At 35.2% G+C, this 14142-nt stretch overlaps 1 protein-coding gene across 3 annotated transcripts in view; it reads right to left on the reverse strand.

The window, feature by feature from the left end:
• LOC140136206 (uncharacterized) overlaps positions 1-14142 on the reverse strand; it is a 40814-nt gene that overhangs the window by 25781 nt on the left and 891 nt on the right. The window contains exons 2-10 of one of the 3 annotated variants that reach the window (XM_072157923.1): positions 13189-13260; positions 12558-12617; positions 9291-9359; positions 8807-8878; positions 7667-7738; positions 5935-6012; positions 4922-4987; positions 1671-1751; positions 1399-1485 (exon numbers count right to left, since the gene is read on the reverse strand). In XM_072157923.1, coding sequence (XP_072014024.1) covers positions 1399-1485; positions 1671-1751; positions 4922-4987; positions 5935-6012; positions 7667-7738; positions 8807-8878; positions 9291-9359; positions 12558-12617; positions 13189-13260 — 657 coding nt within the window. The remainder of the gene's footprint in view (positions 1-1398; positions 1486-1670; positions 1752-4921; positions 4988-5934; positions 6013-7666; positions 7739-8806; positions 8879-9290; positions 9360-12557; positions 12618-13188; positions 13261-14142) is intronic. The other 2 variants (XM_072157924.1, XM_072157925.1) reach the window with 2 other exon arrangements.

The following is a 14142-nucleotide window of genomic DNA, read 5'->3' on the forward strand; positions in this document are numbered from 1 at the left end:
AATGATTCCGACATTTCTTGAACATGTTTTTACAATATTATCAATATGTTCTTTCCAAGTGATATTCTGGTCAATTTGTAGACCTAGAAACTTAGTGCTTGGCACTTTTTCAAGCGGTGTTCTTACTGTAGAGTGCCTGTCAGAATCAAGAAACAGATGCGAATTGCACTCGGGTTTTGTGTTCTTCTTGGTACCGAGTAACAATAATTAGTTTTTTTAGCATTGACAGATAATTCATTTACCTGGAACCATCTATTCACATTAATAAGCTCTTTGTTGAAGACCTCCTCAATAACATTAAACTGATTGTGAGAGTAAAACAAATTTGTGTCATCAGCAAATGAAATCACATCAAGTGACTTAGTAATTAAGTGAATATCGTTAACATATATAATGAAAAGCAGTGGACCCAGCGCACCAAATATCACAAATAAATAACCAACTACAAACCACGAAATAGTTCCATAGTGTTTGACAAGGGTCACCTTTTAAACATGCTCTGATTTAATTCAAAAGCATAGTAAATAATCCGTTTGAGAAAGGGTCGATGGTCAATTTTAAACTCGGGGTTAAAAATATTAGTTGCTCCGATTTTCATAAAACTGTGTGTTGAGTTTCAGGGAGTCGGAAAAAGAATAGTATTCCTGTCATTTATAGTTAATGATAAAACTGATCTGATATACTTCCCAGCAAACACAAAAACGTTTTAAAAACGTTTTAAATCAAATATATTTTGGATTTTGGTTTAGGTAAAAACGTTTTAATAACATTAAAATGTCGGGTTATATAAAGGTCATGATAACGTTTTAAAACGTTTTGTATGAAAACACACTACAACAATATTTTTTAAATGTTTTCAAAAATGTTATTATAAACTATTTTTGCAAACATTTTTGCCAAATATTGTGTCAATACTTAAATAACATTATGTTAAAATATTTGAACCCAGCAAACACAGAAATGTTCTTCAAATGTTTTTTTCAAAACCTTTTAATAACATTTAAATGTCGGGTTATATAAAGGTCATGAAAACGTTTTTAAAAATATTTTTTCAACCCCAAAATAACATTCTGTTTACAATGTTTTGTATCAAGTTATCAAGAATGTTTTTGGAATGTTATTAAAACGTTTTTATACCCTTTATATAACCCGACATTTAAACGTTTTCTGTAAAACGTTTTTGTTTGCTGGGCAGTAGATTATCAAAAATGTTTTGCAAAGTTATGAAAACGTTTTATACTCTTAATATACCATTTATATAACCCGACATTTAAACGTTTTCTGACAACCTTTTATAACCTTTTGCGAATGATGTCGAAAACGTTTTGTGTTTGCTGGGTTCTTTGCCTTTTAACATGTTAACTAGAAAATCGCAGTTACTTAAAGGTCTGAGCTTACAGTCTTAACATCGTTCGTATTCCAACAAATGCCTTTGGCGAGATATCAGTTAGTTTTTCATCTGCAGAACGGTCCGCGAAGATATTACTAAAAACATGAAATAATAAAGTTCAAGTTAACAAATGCTGGTTGTTGAATAACTGATTTTAAACGATCTTAGAGTTTGGGAAAAGTTAAATGGCATCGGATTTCCACTATGAGGAACAGAATTTTTTTAAAGTATTATGTATTATGTATATTATACAGAAAATCGTAATCTGACACATACTTACATCTCGCCGAAATCCATGTTACCATCTGATCGAGCAAATATTCCACCGGGAAAGAAATGCATATTTTCTGTTTTAAGATTCCTGTAAAAATGCATAATTGCATATTTTAAGATATGCATTTTAATAAATTCAAATCTGAAATATACATTAAAGGAGCATTTCGTGACAATTCTTTTATTTACTTTTGTCTGAATCTGATATATCTTGTTGGACATTATCTTTTAATATACGTCTAGCCCTTTTCTATTCACAAATTATCCATTGTATTTCTTTTGTTCAAGGTTCGTTGCCCCGACAATTACCTAGAGTATTGGAGGTGGCACAATAGTTCAAGATAACGGTCAAAGTTAAACAAAAGAAATACCATGGACACTCTAGAAACACTATGAAAAGGATCACAACATACATGTAAAATCTGAGTTAGTTACAAGTCTCATGTAGAATTACGGAACAAATACATTTACAGCTCGATTTATATGCAAATGTTACATGGCAAAAGAAAATTATAGAGGGCTACTTCAGTCCGTATAACAGTAATATTTTATATAACACTACTGGTGCTCAATTAATAAACATATTTAAGTTTATGCAAATTAAAATTTAATAAGCATAATGAAGTAATACTCATAAATAAAAATTTACTGTTTCTTTGAATGTATACTCAGTACATGTATATACACCCAAAAACGCTCAACGGTCCATGCAAATTAGCTACTGAGCAAGAACCACCGGGATACTATCCGAACAGGGGAGCATATCAATTTGTAAGCGTTCCTTAGCAAAGTAATATAGTTCATTGAATTTACAACCGTATGACAAAACAGGCGAAAATAGTAACTTTTTGCACACGATTTGCAATTTAAATAGAAATGGTCATTGCTCATTAAAATGAGGCTAGTATATGGACAATATCAATGTGCTCTTTCATTTAATGACATAAAATTTGAAAAATATTGTAAGGAACACTTAAGGTTTTGACTTTTAAAACCTACATTTTGGTCAAAAAAGTGCTGGGATAAGTAGTTTTCAACATATTTACCACATTCGCCCTGCTATAACATTGAATTGCGTTATCTGTTGACCTAATGTGTTAGCTTTCTTTTGATATCCAAAAATTCTGATTGTATGATCCAGCTAGAAGCTCACACAGCTGTTACGATGCTATGTACTCAACCGTGCAGTGTAATCAAAGACTGTGTAGAGGCAATTCACTGCTTGCTTGGATGCCTTTGGACGAAAATGTGTGCTCTGGTGTATCGAGGTGGAAACTGTGCATAGACCTCTGGGATATGCACGGTTGTTGACGTCTCTTTCTCTTTGGAATGGTTTCCTTTACTGCAGTTTACAAAACTTCTTTCATTCCTTCCCACAATTCATTTGGTGTTTGTTCCTCATGTGCTGCTCTGTTCCTCATGTGCTGCTCTCAGCAATATCTGCAACTTGTTCTTCAAAGATACAGTGAATTGTTCTGGCACATTGTCCACATCGTACCTTACTGGTGGTGCCTCTTTCGTGTTGAGTTTCAGTCTGAGATGTGCAACAAGAATCCGGTGGTCGCTTTCACAGTCATCGCTATCTGCCTCTATGAGGATGATATCTATTTTTGTATAGATATATATTAGATGGTGTATGAAAAATGAGCAGGATCCGACTTTTTATGAATATTTGGCTAAGCTTTCAAAAGGTGTTTGTATTTCACAAACACCTAGATATTTTAAGCTGGAGTAAGTGATCTAGTCTGCGAAAAGTCGCTGGACTCGTATGCTTTCTCTGGACTGAATATCTTTATGTGAACTTCAACTTGCCGAAAGTGTAAGTTTTGAAGAGGTGAGTCAATAGCGGGATGGGTGGGGACTGCTGTGCACACTGTACATATTATTGACCTTTTGACCTGCTGTCACAAAGTTTTCGCCAATTTAAACATTGGTATTGATAACAAGTTAAGCTACAAGCTATATACAGGGTTCAAAAGCCTCTGAATAGAGGAATCTTTTTGCTACCCTCCCAATCTTCTTCTTTTTGTAAATCATTTTATGTTGGTCAAAAATGATGCTTTCAGAAAAAGTTGCACTTTTCAACATCTTGTACATGGAATGTACAAAAACGTTCTCAATATCAACGTAGTGATCAATGTTTTGATTAATTTAATTGTTAGTTAATTTTCTTAAATTTTATGTATCCGATTAGTCATGCAATCATCTTTCAGTATGAAACAATGATTCATTGACATGAACTTTGACATGAATGGGGTTTTCGGTCGGTGTTTCAAAAATGGTAAAATCACTATGAGTAGAAATACGGTTTGTAATGTGATGCTTATTTCTTTTGTTGGCTAGAAGAGATGAAAAATTTACTTGCATATGGTAGACTGAAACAGTTGCAAAGATCTATAGCAACGGCTCTCTTGAATAAAGGCGTACATGACAAAAAAGAACTGGCCAACAGAGATTGGAGATTGGAAGTCAGCATCCAACCAATTAACAGCATGCAGCCAATCTCTTGTGGCCACATCATGAGTGTTACACCTTTATCCAAGAAAACCATCATTTTAAATCAAAATGCAAGATGCTTCAACTGACCAAATACAGGTAAATGTTCACCCTTTTGGTCAAATGTATGCGTGGAGAGCTTATTTCTCCTTCCTAGTGATTTTATCATTTAAAACAACTGCTGATTAAAAACTTTCAAAGAAAATTTCATTTTACGCCAAAATTAAGTTCAACAAATCTTTGTTTTGCACTTAATGATGGTTGCATGGGTGCCTGAAGGATCGGAGACAGAAAAGTGAAGGAAAAAATAAGAATTAAATCAACCTTAACATTAATATCGAGAACGTTTTGTACATGTGGTAAAGTGCAACTTTTTCTTAAAGCACCATTTTGGGGAAATGTGGTTATTTTTGACCAAAAATATTGTTTTTGCAAATGAAACAACTTTGGGATGGTTGAAAAACGATTCCTCTGTTCACAGCTTTGTTTTTAATTTTTCAATAATCAACAAAATGTATGTCAAGTTATTCAAAGAAATGTTTTGTAATTTTAGGGGGGAGTTATTTCTTTTGAGCCCTGTATATTTTGCCGATACCACAACATCCCAGCTGGTAGGCTACTACAAAATGTGGTTCAGTAGGACGCGGTTAAATGACATTATTTATGCAATGTTATTATTTTATGTTATGTGTTAGTTGGTTAGTTTAGCAAAATTTAAAAAAAACAAAACGTAGCATTTTGAATCATTATAGTAATACGCACAGATTATAGAGTGAAAAGTTCAATGCCCCAGGCTCAATCTCCGTAAGTCCGTCAATAGAGATGTGCCTGAAATAACGTTGAATAATCACAAGTTTGTTAACCTCTTTAATAGCTTTTATATTTCTTTTTTTTTCTTTCTTTTTTTTTTTTTTTTTTTTGGTTTGCGGTCCAGTTATTATTCATGATGATATGCAAACTTGCAAACCAATACTTAAGTTGCATTACTCTCGTATTGCTTCTTTTTCCACATAAAGATGGTTGTCATTAATATGTAGTCTTTTATTATTATTTAATCAATCATTTGTGTTTAAGTGTGGTCTAGTTGTAAGACTCATAGTCGTCACAAACCTAACCCCAACCTTAATGCCTAGTGAAAGTAATCCGGTCTTTGAAGCAGAGGAATGTGTTATAATCGAACGTGGGTTCGAGCCCAAAAGTATGTGTTGTGTCTTAATTGAGCAAGACACGTAACATCGATTGCTTCTCACCACCAATGTGTAGGTCACAAAATAAAGTGGCGAATAGGATGCTGTGTAAGAGTAACAGAATACATGATAAGCAATTGTTAAAATGTATCTGAACGCTCACAATGTATACTGTTACTATTACAACATGTATGCCTAATGGGCTATTCCAGAAATTTTCCACACACCCCCCAAAGGTGACATTGGGATTTCCCACAGCTTTCCCCCTCAATATTGCTTGGGAATTCCTATCATGAAATGTCAAAAGAACATCCCATTTCCTGTCCAGATGCACATTGGTATGTGAAAAATTGGGAATTCCGGTCACTTTTTGGTGTAAATGCATGTAAATCCCAAGTCCCAAATGTACACTCTAAATATTTGGCTGGGAAATCCCATTGTTATCTCATGGGTGGCTCGGGAAATCGCATATAATTTTGCAAAATCATTCATGGGAAATCCCACATTTTGTTTTAAATTGAACTTTGTCACCTTTGGGGGGTGTGTGGAAAATTTCTGGAATAGCCCAATGTTGGGAATTTCACTTACAGCGTCTGAAGTGTTTGTCGAATTTCACGAAACAAGTCTGCCTTGATTGAAACTGTATGTCGTATGCCGTACATATCACTTCATATTAAAAAAGAAAGCAAATAAATAGTGTTAAGAAATATATTAGTCAACTCTCCATTCTAAGGTCAGAGTTTACATTTATATTAGGTCACAATTCAAACATTTGAAATCTTAATAATAACATGTTCTTTTTGAAGAAATGATACGTAAAAGTGGTATTTCTTGATTTTATCGTTCTATTTTTAGGGTGTGGCTCAATAAGATTAATCGTCGCCCACAAGACATAGTGGCCTATCACGAAAATAGCCATTTTGAGATAATTGCATCTGAAGTTTTTCAACTTTTAACCGTTGGTCATACATTGCCTCGATTAAAATGTCCCCTTTTCTTGAATGGATATGAAAATATAAATATTTAAGTTACATTTAATGTATAAAATACATTGTTGTCATTCATCAATTAATTGTAATTAGTCATTAAACTTATACCAGTATGTCAAATTTTTTGAAAAATTATTCTCCATTCAAAATTGGCATACGACACGTGATACACCAGTATGTCGAATAATAGTTGAATTCATATCCATATTGGCCACACAGCGGGGATATACCGAAATAGTGGTGTATGTCACATATTTGCGACATAGTGGCGTATGTCACTGATACGCCACTATGTCGTCCAAAACAAGGGGAATGTTGTACACAATAATTCCATTGAGTGAGATACGCCAAACCTAATTAGTGATAATACTTTATTAATTAATGACATGCATGTCTTCAAAGTTTGTCACAATGTAGAGCTTTATACATAGATTATGAAACTGATCTTATCTCATTTTGTCAAAAATGGCTGATACGCCACTATGTCTTGGGAGCAACGATTGATTCCGTCATTGAATTTGCGAGTCACAAATTTGACGATATCTTTGTCAAACGACCGAATCTGCAAGAGAGTTTATTTACACAAACATTATGTGGTCCTAGATTAATTTAGCTTTCATCAGAAGCACTCTATATGCTTGAAGACGAGGTTTTACGGTATATGATTGTATTATGACAATGTATATTAATGTATTTATACGATAGTATACTAACCTATAAAACCAATTCCAGGCAGTATACAATGTTACATTATAGAATTTGCACTCGTCCTAATTAGTTCACAATGAACGACTCGCAGACTACCAAAGTACTTTATTTTGGTAATTTAAGTCTTGCTTTACTTTTTAGTCAATCAAAATAGGTTAAGGTCAATTGGCCTCAGTGGGAGCTGAACTAATTTGTGTAACAAAACATACTAGATAATGCAAACTATTCTTTATTTCAATTGTTATATGTAAAAACTTGAAAATCCTGGAAGTAAGTTACTGAACTGCTATATCAAATCGAACATTTTGACACTAAATTGGAGCATTTTCATACATTGACTCCCATAGAGCAAACACATTTGACCATTGACCTTTTTGAAAATAACTCAACAACTGTACGTCCCAGAATGGTCAAACTATACATTTTCTGATCAGAGAATACATTGGTAATGCCTGTTAACACAATTCGAGCAAGTTTGATTGCCTTTTCCTGCCAAAAGCTACTCCGGTTCAATTGTTATCATGCATTTATGATACCCCCCATGATGTCAACTGCCTGTGGCAGTTGTGCAGCTTTGCATGTACCTCAAAATCTATCTGGCTCACCCACTATAAGATACTTACAGGATTCGCAAGTTGTTCAATCCCAAGAAGGATCCCGGACTAAGGTCTTGTATTTCATTATATGACAGGAACCTGTTGATGCCAGAAAATAACAATTAGTTTTTCTTTATTTGTCAAAAAAATACTCGCGTGATAATGCATTGAAAATGTACCCATTCAATGTGTAGAAAACAAGGCCACGTGTCGCAAGGGAGAATGCAACTTTAAGCAATGTTATACATTTTTGTCAATATAAAACAAGCAGCTATGGCACGATTTAGGGCATGGTTGAAAAAGTGAGGAAATTGAACATCACAAAAAACATCACCGTGTACGCCCTCTGTCGTCTTCTTTTTTATCACTTTGGGAAAAATTCATTTCTTTTTATTACTTTGTTTTGTGATGGAAATGGTGATTATGAAATTCCCCAAACGTAAATAGCGCCATATGTTGGTGCTGTTGTCAGCATGATGTTTTGTGAGGAAAATTGGGATTTTTTTCATCAGTTTGAAACAGTGAGGAAATTGAACATCACGAAAAACATCACCGGGAACGCCCTCTGTCGCCGTCTTTTTTAATCACTTTGGAAAAATTTTATTTCTTTTTATTACTTTGTTTTGTGATGAAAATTGTGATGTGGAAATTCCCCAAATGTGAATAGCGCCAAATGTGTATAATGCAGCGATTTGCATCAATGTGCACCAATGGTCTAGATGGAGGTTTTTGCCAAAAAGGTTTGGTAGACATTCCGTAAGGCACCAAGAATATATAAAATGGTATTTAGCTGAGATATAATAAGTCTTTCTCTTGACCTAAAGGCCGACGTAAAAAATAGTTCAATTTATTCTTTTGTATATTGTTCTTTCGGCTTTATTTCTAAATGCATAGAGGACGGTGTTCTCGTTATTATATTTACCATTTTGACCTCCAATAACATTTGTACTCAAAATGTATCCTTTGACCTCATTATTTGGGGTCATATGAAAACGTTTGGCTGAAGTTAAATATTACAACCAAGTTTACCTTTTCGATAGATATACCAGTTGCCCCGAGTTCAATTGTTCCGAGTGCTACGTAAAATACTTTTCATTATAAACAAGTACAAAACAGAGCCAGAACACTACCGTAAAGCAGTGGTTTAAATGTCATGTCCATACTTACAAATTCAGTAATTTGTGACAAGAAGCAAACGTCCCTTTTTGAATTGAAGAGATTTGGTTTCTTTCCAGATTTCTGCAAAGTATTAATAATTCAATCATTCTTTATTCATAAAAAGCACACAAAAAACCCGAATATGGTTTGGGGACCCAAACATATGCAGGGAAAACAGCAAAAGCAATAACGCAATTATAAGACTTGCATATAAGGACACAATTCACCAAAATATATAAAAATGTATGTATACAATTCTAAAAACACAAATTATCATGACCAGAAAAATGAGCAAGGCAGAAGTAAGAAAAGATCTCCAAGAAAGAAGCCCAGTCTTTAATAAGGGGGGAATTTTCCCAGAGAGCATTGTGACGCACGTACCTGAGCTCTCTTTTCAGAGTCCTGACTTGCCCAGAAGATGGATTTTTAAAAGACATTGATCATTATCTTTATAAATGAGCCCACGGCAGACGCATCTAACCCTTTTACTTACATAACTTTCAAATGCTTTGATCCATTAAACATGCCGAATATATTTGTCAAGTTATTGAGATCGCCGTACCTGGAAATCACAAAATTAGATTCTGTCAATAGAACAACGTGCTGAATGTGTTTCTCAGAAAGCCCGCAACCTATTTAGTCGAGCTTTTGATCCAGGTGTAAAATTTGACATGAAAATTAATTATAATTTCATTTAAATCGCAGCTGATTCTAGTATCGCTCATTCATTTCCGAATGAAAAGTGATGTTCTTCTGACCTTAGAAAGATACACAATGGATAATCATATGATCTTATGTGAACTTGTGGTTGTTCAGCCCCAACCCGCCAGCATTACCTAGTGTTATATGAATGAATGCTATTCTGAACATGTATCGGTTTTGTTGTGCAAAAGACACGATACCCAGTAAAACTGTACTATTTGCAAGCATTAGGTATTGATCAAATTATTTGAACAGAAATAAAGCAATTTAAGTATTTTCAGAAAAAAATCTTTTCTGATTTCCACATTAGATGTGGGCAACCTTTTTAATTTAACAGAGTTTTGGAATTAAATCTAATACTGGAACTTACTTTTTGCAACTATTGCGACGTTGCGTCTGGAACCACCAGACTTCATCAGGCAACTGACCCGTTGGACTGGTCACGTGATAGACAGCCGGTTTTTTTTAAATCACATTTTTGTTCCAAACATGGGGGTTATAGCGCCCTCAACGGGCACTCTCTCCATAGGGCTACATGTAAAGACCAGTTATAGACAAATGGCCCTAAAATAAAACGGACTCGTGCGAATTTCCTCAAATTTTGCATATGATGTAGATTTAACATCTGGAATGTAATGCAAGTGATGTCGTTGCTGCTCTTCTAAATTCATTTTTTAAAATGTCCGCCCCAGACCAAGGTGGGCTAGGTATCGACCCGATGGCCCGGTCCCATGCATGAGATAAATTGAAGCGGAGTCCCCCTTTCTTGTTCAGTGACGGTTGCTCAATGCGTTCCCAAATGGCTTCTTTTATGCCTCTCCTATGTCAGTTGCCTGATGAAGTCTGGTGGTTCCAGACGCAACGTCGCAATAGTTGCAAAAAGTAAGTTCCAGTATTAGATTTAATTCCAAAACTCTGTTTGAAACTACTGGATGACTAAGAACATTCACTCACTTTTTAATTTAAATTAGCCTTTCTTTTACACATTTTATTTTAAAGCCGAGGTTTAAGAGTATGTTCATGAGTAATTTCAATATCCTGGCACGTAAAATAACAGAGATTTGAATATGGAGGTAGAACTTTTTGAATGACCCTCGTAAAATAAGAACACATCACACCTATGACAATTGAAAAAGTACCACCGTGACTACTGGGCACATTGCAAATGGCACTCATTTGCAAGATACACAATATTAAATATTTAGAAAGATTTAAACTCTTCATCTGAATACAGCAGTATTCAGTTGTTATACAGGGTGTCCCAGAAAAAATTACCGGGCGAATAAATATGGACGTAAGTCGAGAAATAGACATCAGAAACCAATAATCTGCGTGTAGCCCATCTTATTCTGCATCTGAGACGTCAATTTTACTGGAATCGATTGACTGATTGCGAAGAAATGAGCGAATACATAACGCATGCGTCAATTCACTTCAGTCCAAATTTGAAAGAAAGACCATTCAACACAATGCGCACTAGTGGTTAACTGATAACGGGCTTCATATTTTGTTCGGTGAAATCATTCTTTTAAACAATCTGTTTCTTGTAAAACATTTAATTAGGTTTTGTTCAAATTTGAAAACCTGCACGATTTGAAAATGAAAGCTTGCATGTAAAATGATGTTCGGTACTTAATTTGTAATTACGTTTTCGTTAATGTTGATATAAATGTTGCATATAAAGAATTCCAGCTGGCTTAAAAAAAATTCTCACACACATTAATGTTTTTGGAATATATCCAAGAAATTATAATGCAAAGTTTAAATCTTTTAAAACTTAAACAATAATGTTGCATGGTATTTATATCACACGTAAAGCTGTAAGCACTTGATCATAATGTCATTCTTGGCTCAAATGTTCTTTGGAAAGTTAAAATATAACATAATTTGCACAGCATAAAGAATTAAAGTTGGAAAGCTTCCAAAAATTATTGCAGAAGTCAAAGTTTTCTCGGACAAACTGTTAATCATCTTCAGTGAAAGCATGAATGATATAACACCGTCGGATTATAAAATAGATAATGTGGACTAAATTTGATGAGATATACAAACTTTAGGAAGCGGTGAGCGAGTATGAAAAAAGCGCATGTTGATCAAACTTGGAATGAACTGCATTGATGCACGCATTATGTAATCGTCCGTTTCTTCGCAACCAGTCAACCGAATCTAATAAAATGTTTGTATGTGATGCACACAAAAATAGCCTATGTGCTACATTTTAAATTGTTTGATTCTGATGTTTATTTCTCGACTTACGGTCAATTTTCTGGGACACCCTGTACTACTACATTCTTCGTCAGCGGAATGACCCCATCATGCACTCTTAAAGTGTAAGTAATGAGTCATAGACCTTTGCGCCCTCCGTCTTTATTCAGAGATGGCTTTTAGCCCTGATGTGGATGATGGCCTCCTCCCAGGGGGAAGGTAATCAGTATCACTGTCGTCCAAAGACCCCTCTTTTATTGAATACATGCTCTGTCACCAAAATACCCTTTATTTTTCCTTTCGATCTGTCACCCAAAGACCCTCATTTTTCCATTTGAACAGCAGCATTCATCAATCACTGATTTTGTTACCTCTTTTAAAATAACAGGGCCATTTGAAACCATTTAGAACTATTTTTGCTCTCACCCAAAGCCCCCAATTTCGAAAAGATCATATTCTCACCCAATGCCCCTCTAATTTAGAATGACCCCATATTTTGAACATTTTGCGCTCACCGAAAGCCAAAAATCATGCTTTCACACAATGACCCCATATTTTTTATATATATTTGCTCTCACTGAATGCACCTGACTGTGAAAGTGCCAGCCGTACACCTATATCCATTTCATATTGCATAAGTGCCCGGGGCCTCCTTAACTCCTCTCTCAAACCATCGCGGGATCCATATCCAAACTTTGGACCGTGACTTCCGCTGACGAAGGCTGCAAAAACATTACGGAGGTAAATATTGTTGTATTGAGATCAAGAGTTAAAACTTTCCTGTATATGGATTACCATTACAGATGAACTTTTATGCTAGTATTAATTTTTTTTTAAATTAAGATGTACTTACAAATGTGTCAGTGATGACGGTAGTTTGAACTGAGATTGGACATGATTATGTGCAAAGCTCCTGAAAAAAATTCAACAGAAGAGTCACATCAGGTAGGTAGCTATTAGATCATGAGCTTTCTCATTTCTCCTCTATCCCACTCATTGTGGACCTAAACTTGCAGACACCACAGTGCCGTGGTTCGGAGAGTTATGTAACATGGTGGTCCCGTGTATCAGACGAGCCATATCTGGACATGTAAAAGTTGCAGGCCTTTTTGTAAAGAGCAGGAGATCAACCCGGGCTTGTTTTCTGTCACACTCAGTATTGAGGTCAACTTGCGCTACCCTTATCATCTTATGGGCTTGGCATATAATTATTATTATTATTATTATTATTATTATTATTATTATTATTATTATTATTATTATTATTATTATTATTATTATTATTATTATTATCATCATTATTAGCTTTTTACTGAAATATTGGTAATGTCGCCCTCTGTAGACAGAAAAACCAAGGGATTGTTTATGAAATATGAGGTCGCAAATTTGATAATGGACTATTATGTAAACTGGACGACAATGAGAGATCCAAGATCGATTACTCTTCAATCAATTTAATCAATTATATTAACCACAATACTCACAATATCTGAAGATAGTTTAGAGAAGCCAACGCATCGGCGGTGATGGTGAGTAATTCGTTATCTTGTAGACTACTGTTGAATGAAATGTCAAAGTGGAAAAAAATATAGATGATGATGCAGTGGGTGTACGGATCATTCCGTACGTACATGACACACAGTTTCATCGCCCCGATATCTTCATGGCAGAAATCGTCATGGTAGGTTGAATCCACAGCCACGCATGGCCATTTTGTTCCGACCTTTGCGACGCATAATGAGCGAGCCGAGGGACATCCGACTAAGGCTACTGACAATAGCCTGGTAATCGACCTCTCTGTGTGTGAGTGAGCATGTATACGCCATGATGAGGTCAATGGTCATCTGCTTTTAGACTGTTTCCACGAGTGAGTAGAGCTAGCCTATACGCTGCGCTATAGTTCCGGCACATATACAATCAGAGTTTTTTAAGTTTTTGAGTTCAAGACGCAAGCTTCTTTCTTAAGATGCAAGCTAACGACTATCATATCCGTTCCACACATATATTCAAGTGCAAGGAACAAAATCTGTCTTCTTTAGACTAAATAAATTGCGGAGATATTCATCATTTTCTACCCCGGTATCCAAAGATTTATCGTCTGAATATCAAATCGTGCATAGCACATTCACGTGTATCGATCCCGGTATTCATTTCAATGCCTCTGCTGTGTAATGTAATTATTAACCGGGCGATATCGGTGTGTGACACTGGTAAATGAATCACTCACACAGATTAAAGAGAACATAATTAGGCTATCACCATTTATTGGGGCCACTGTAAAAACAGTGGAGTAGCTAGGGGTTGTGGCACCCGGGACAAGGATACACAATGGCGCCCCCCCCCCCCAAATGCATAAATACCGCTAAGAAATTTGGGTTATTATAAAGTTCAGTGAATTTCGGTCTTAAATTGATCTTTCAACATGATCAAATGAGCAT

This window comes from Amphiura filiformis, chromosome 16 (genome assembly GCF_039555335.1).
Source record: "Amphiura filiformis chromosome 16, Afil_fr2py, whole genome shotgun sequence".
Classification (NCBI taxonomy): domain Eukaryota; kingdom Metazoa; phylum Echinodermata; class Ophiuroidea; order Amphilepidida; family Amphiuridae; genus Amphiura; species Amphiura filiformis.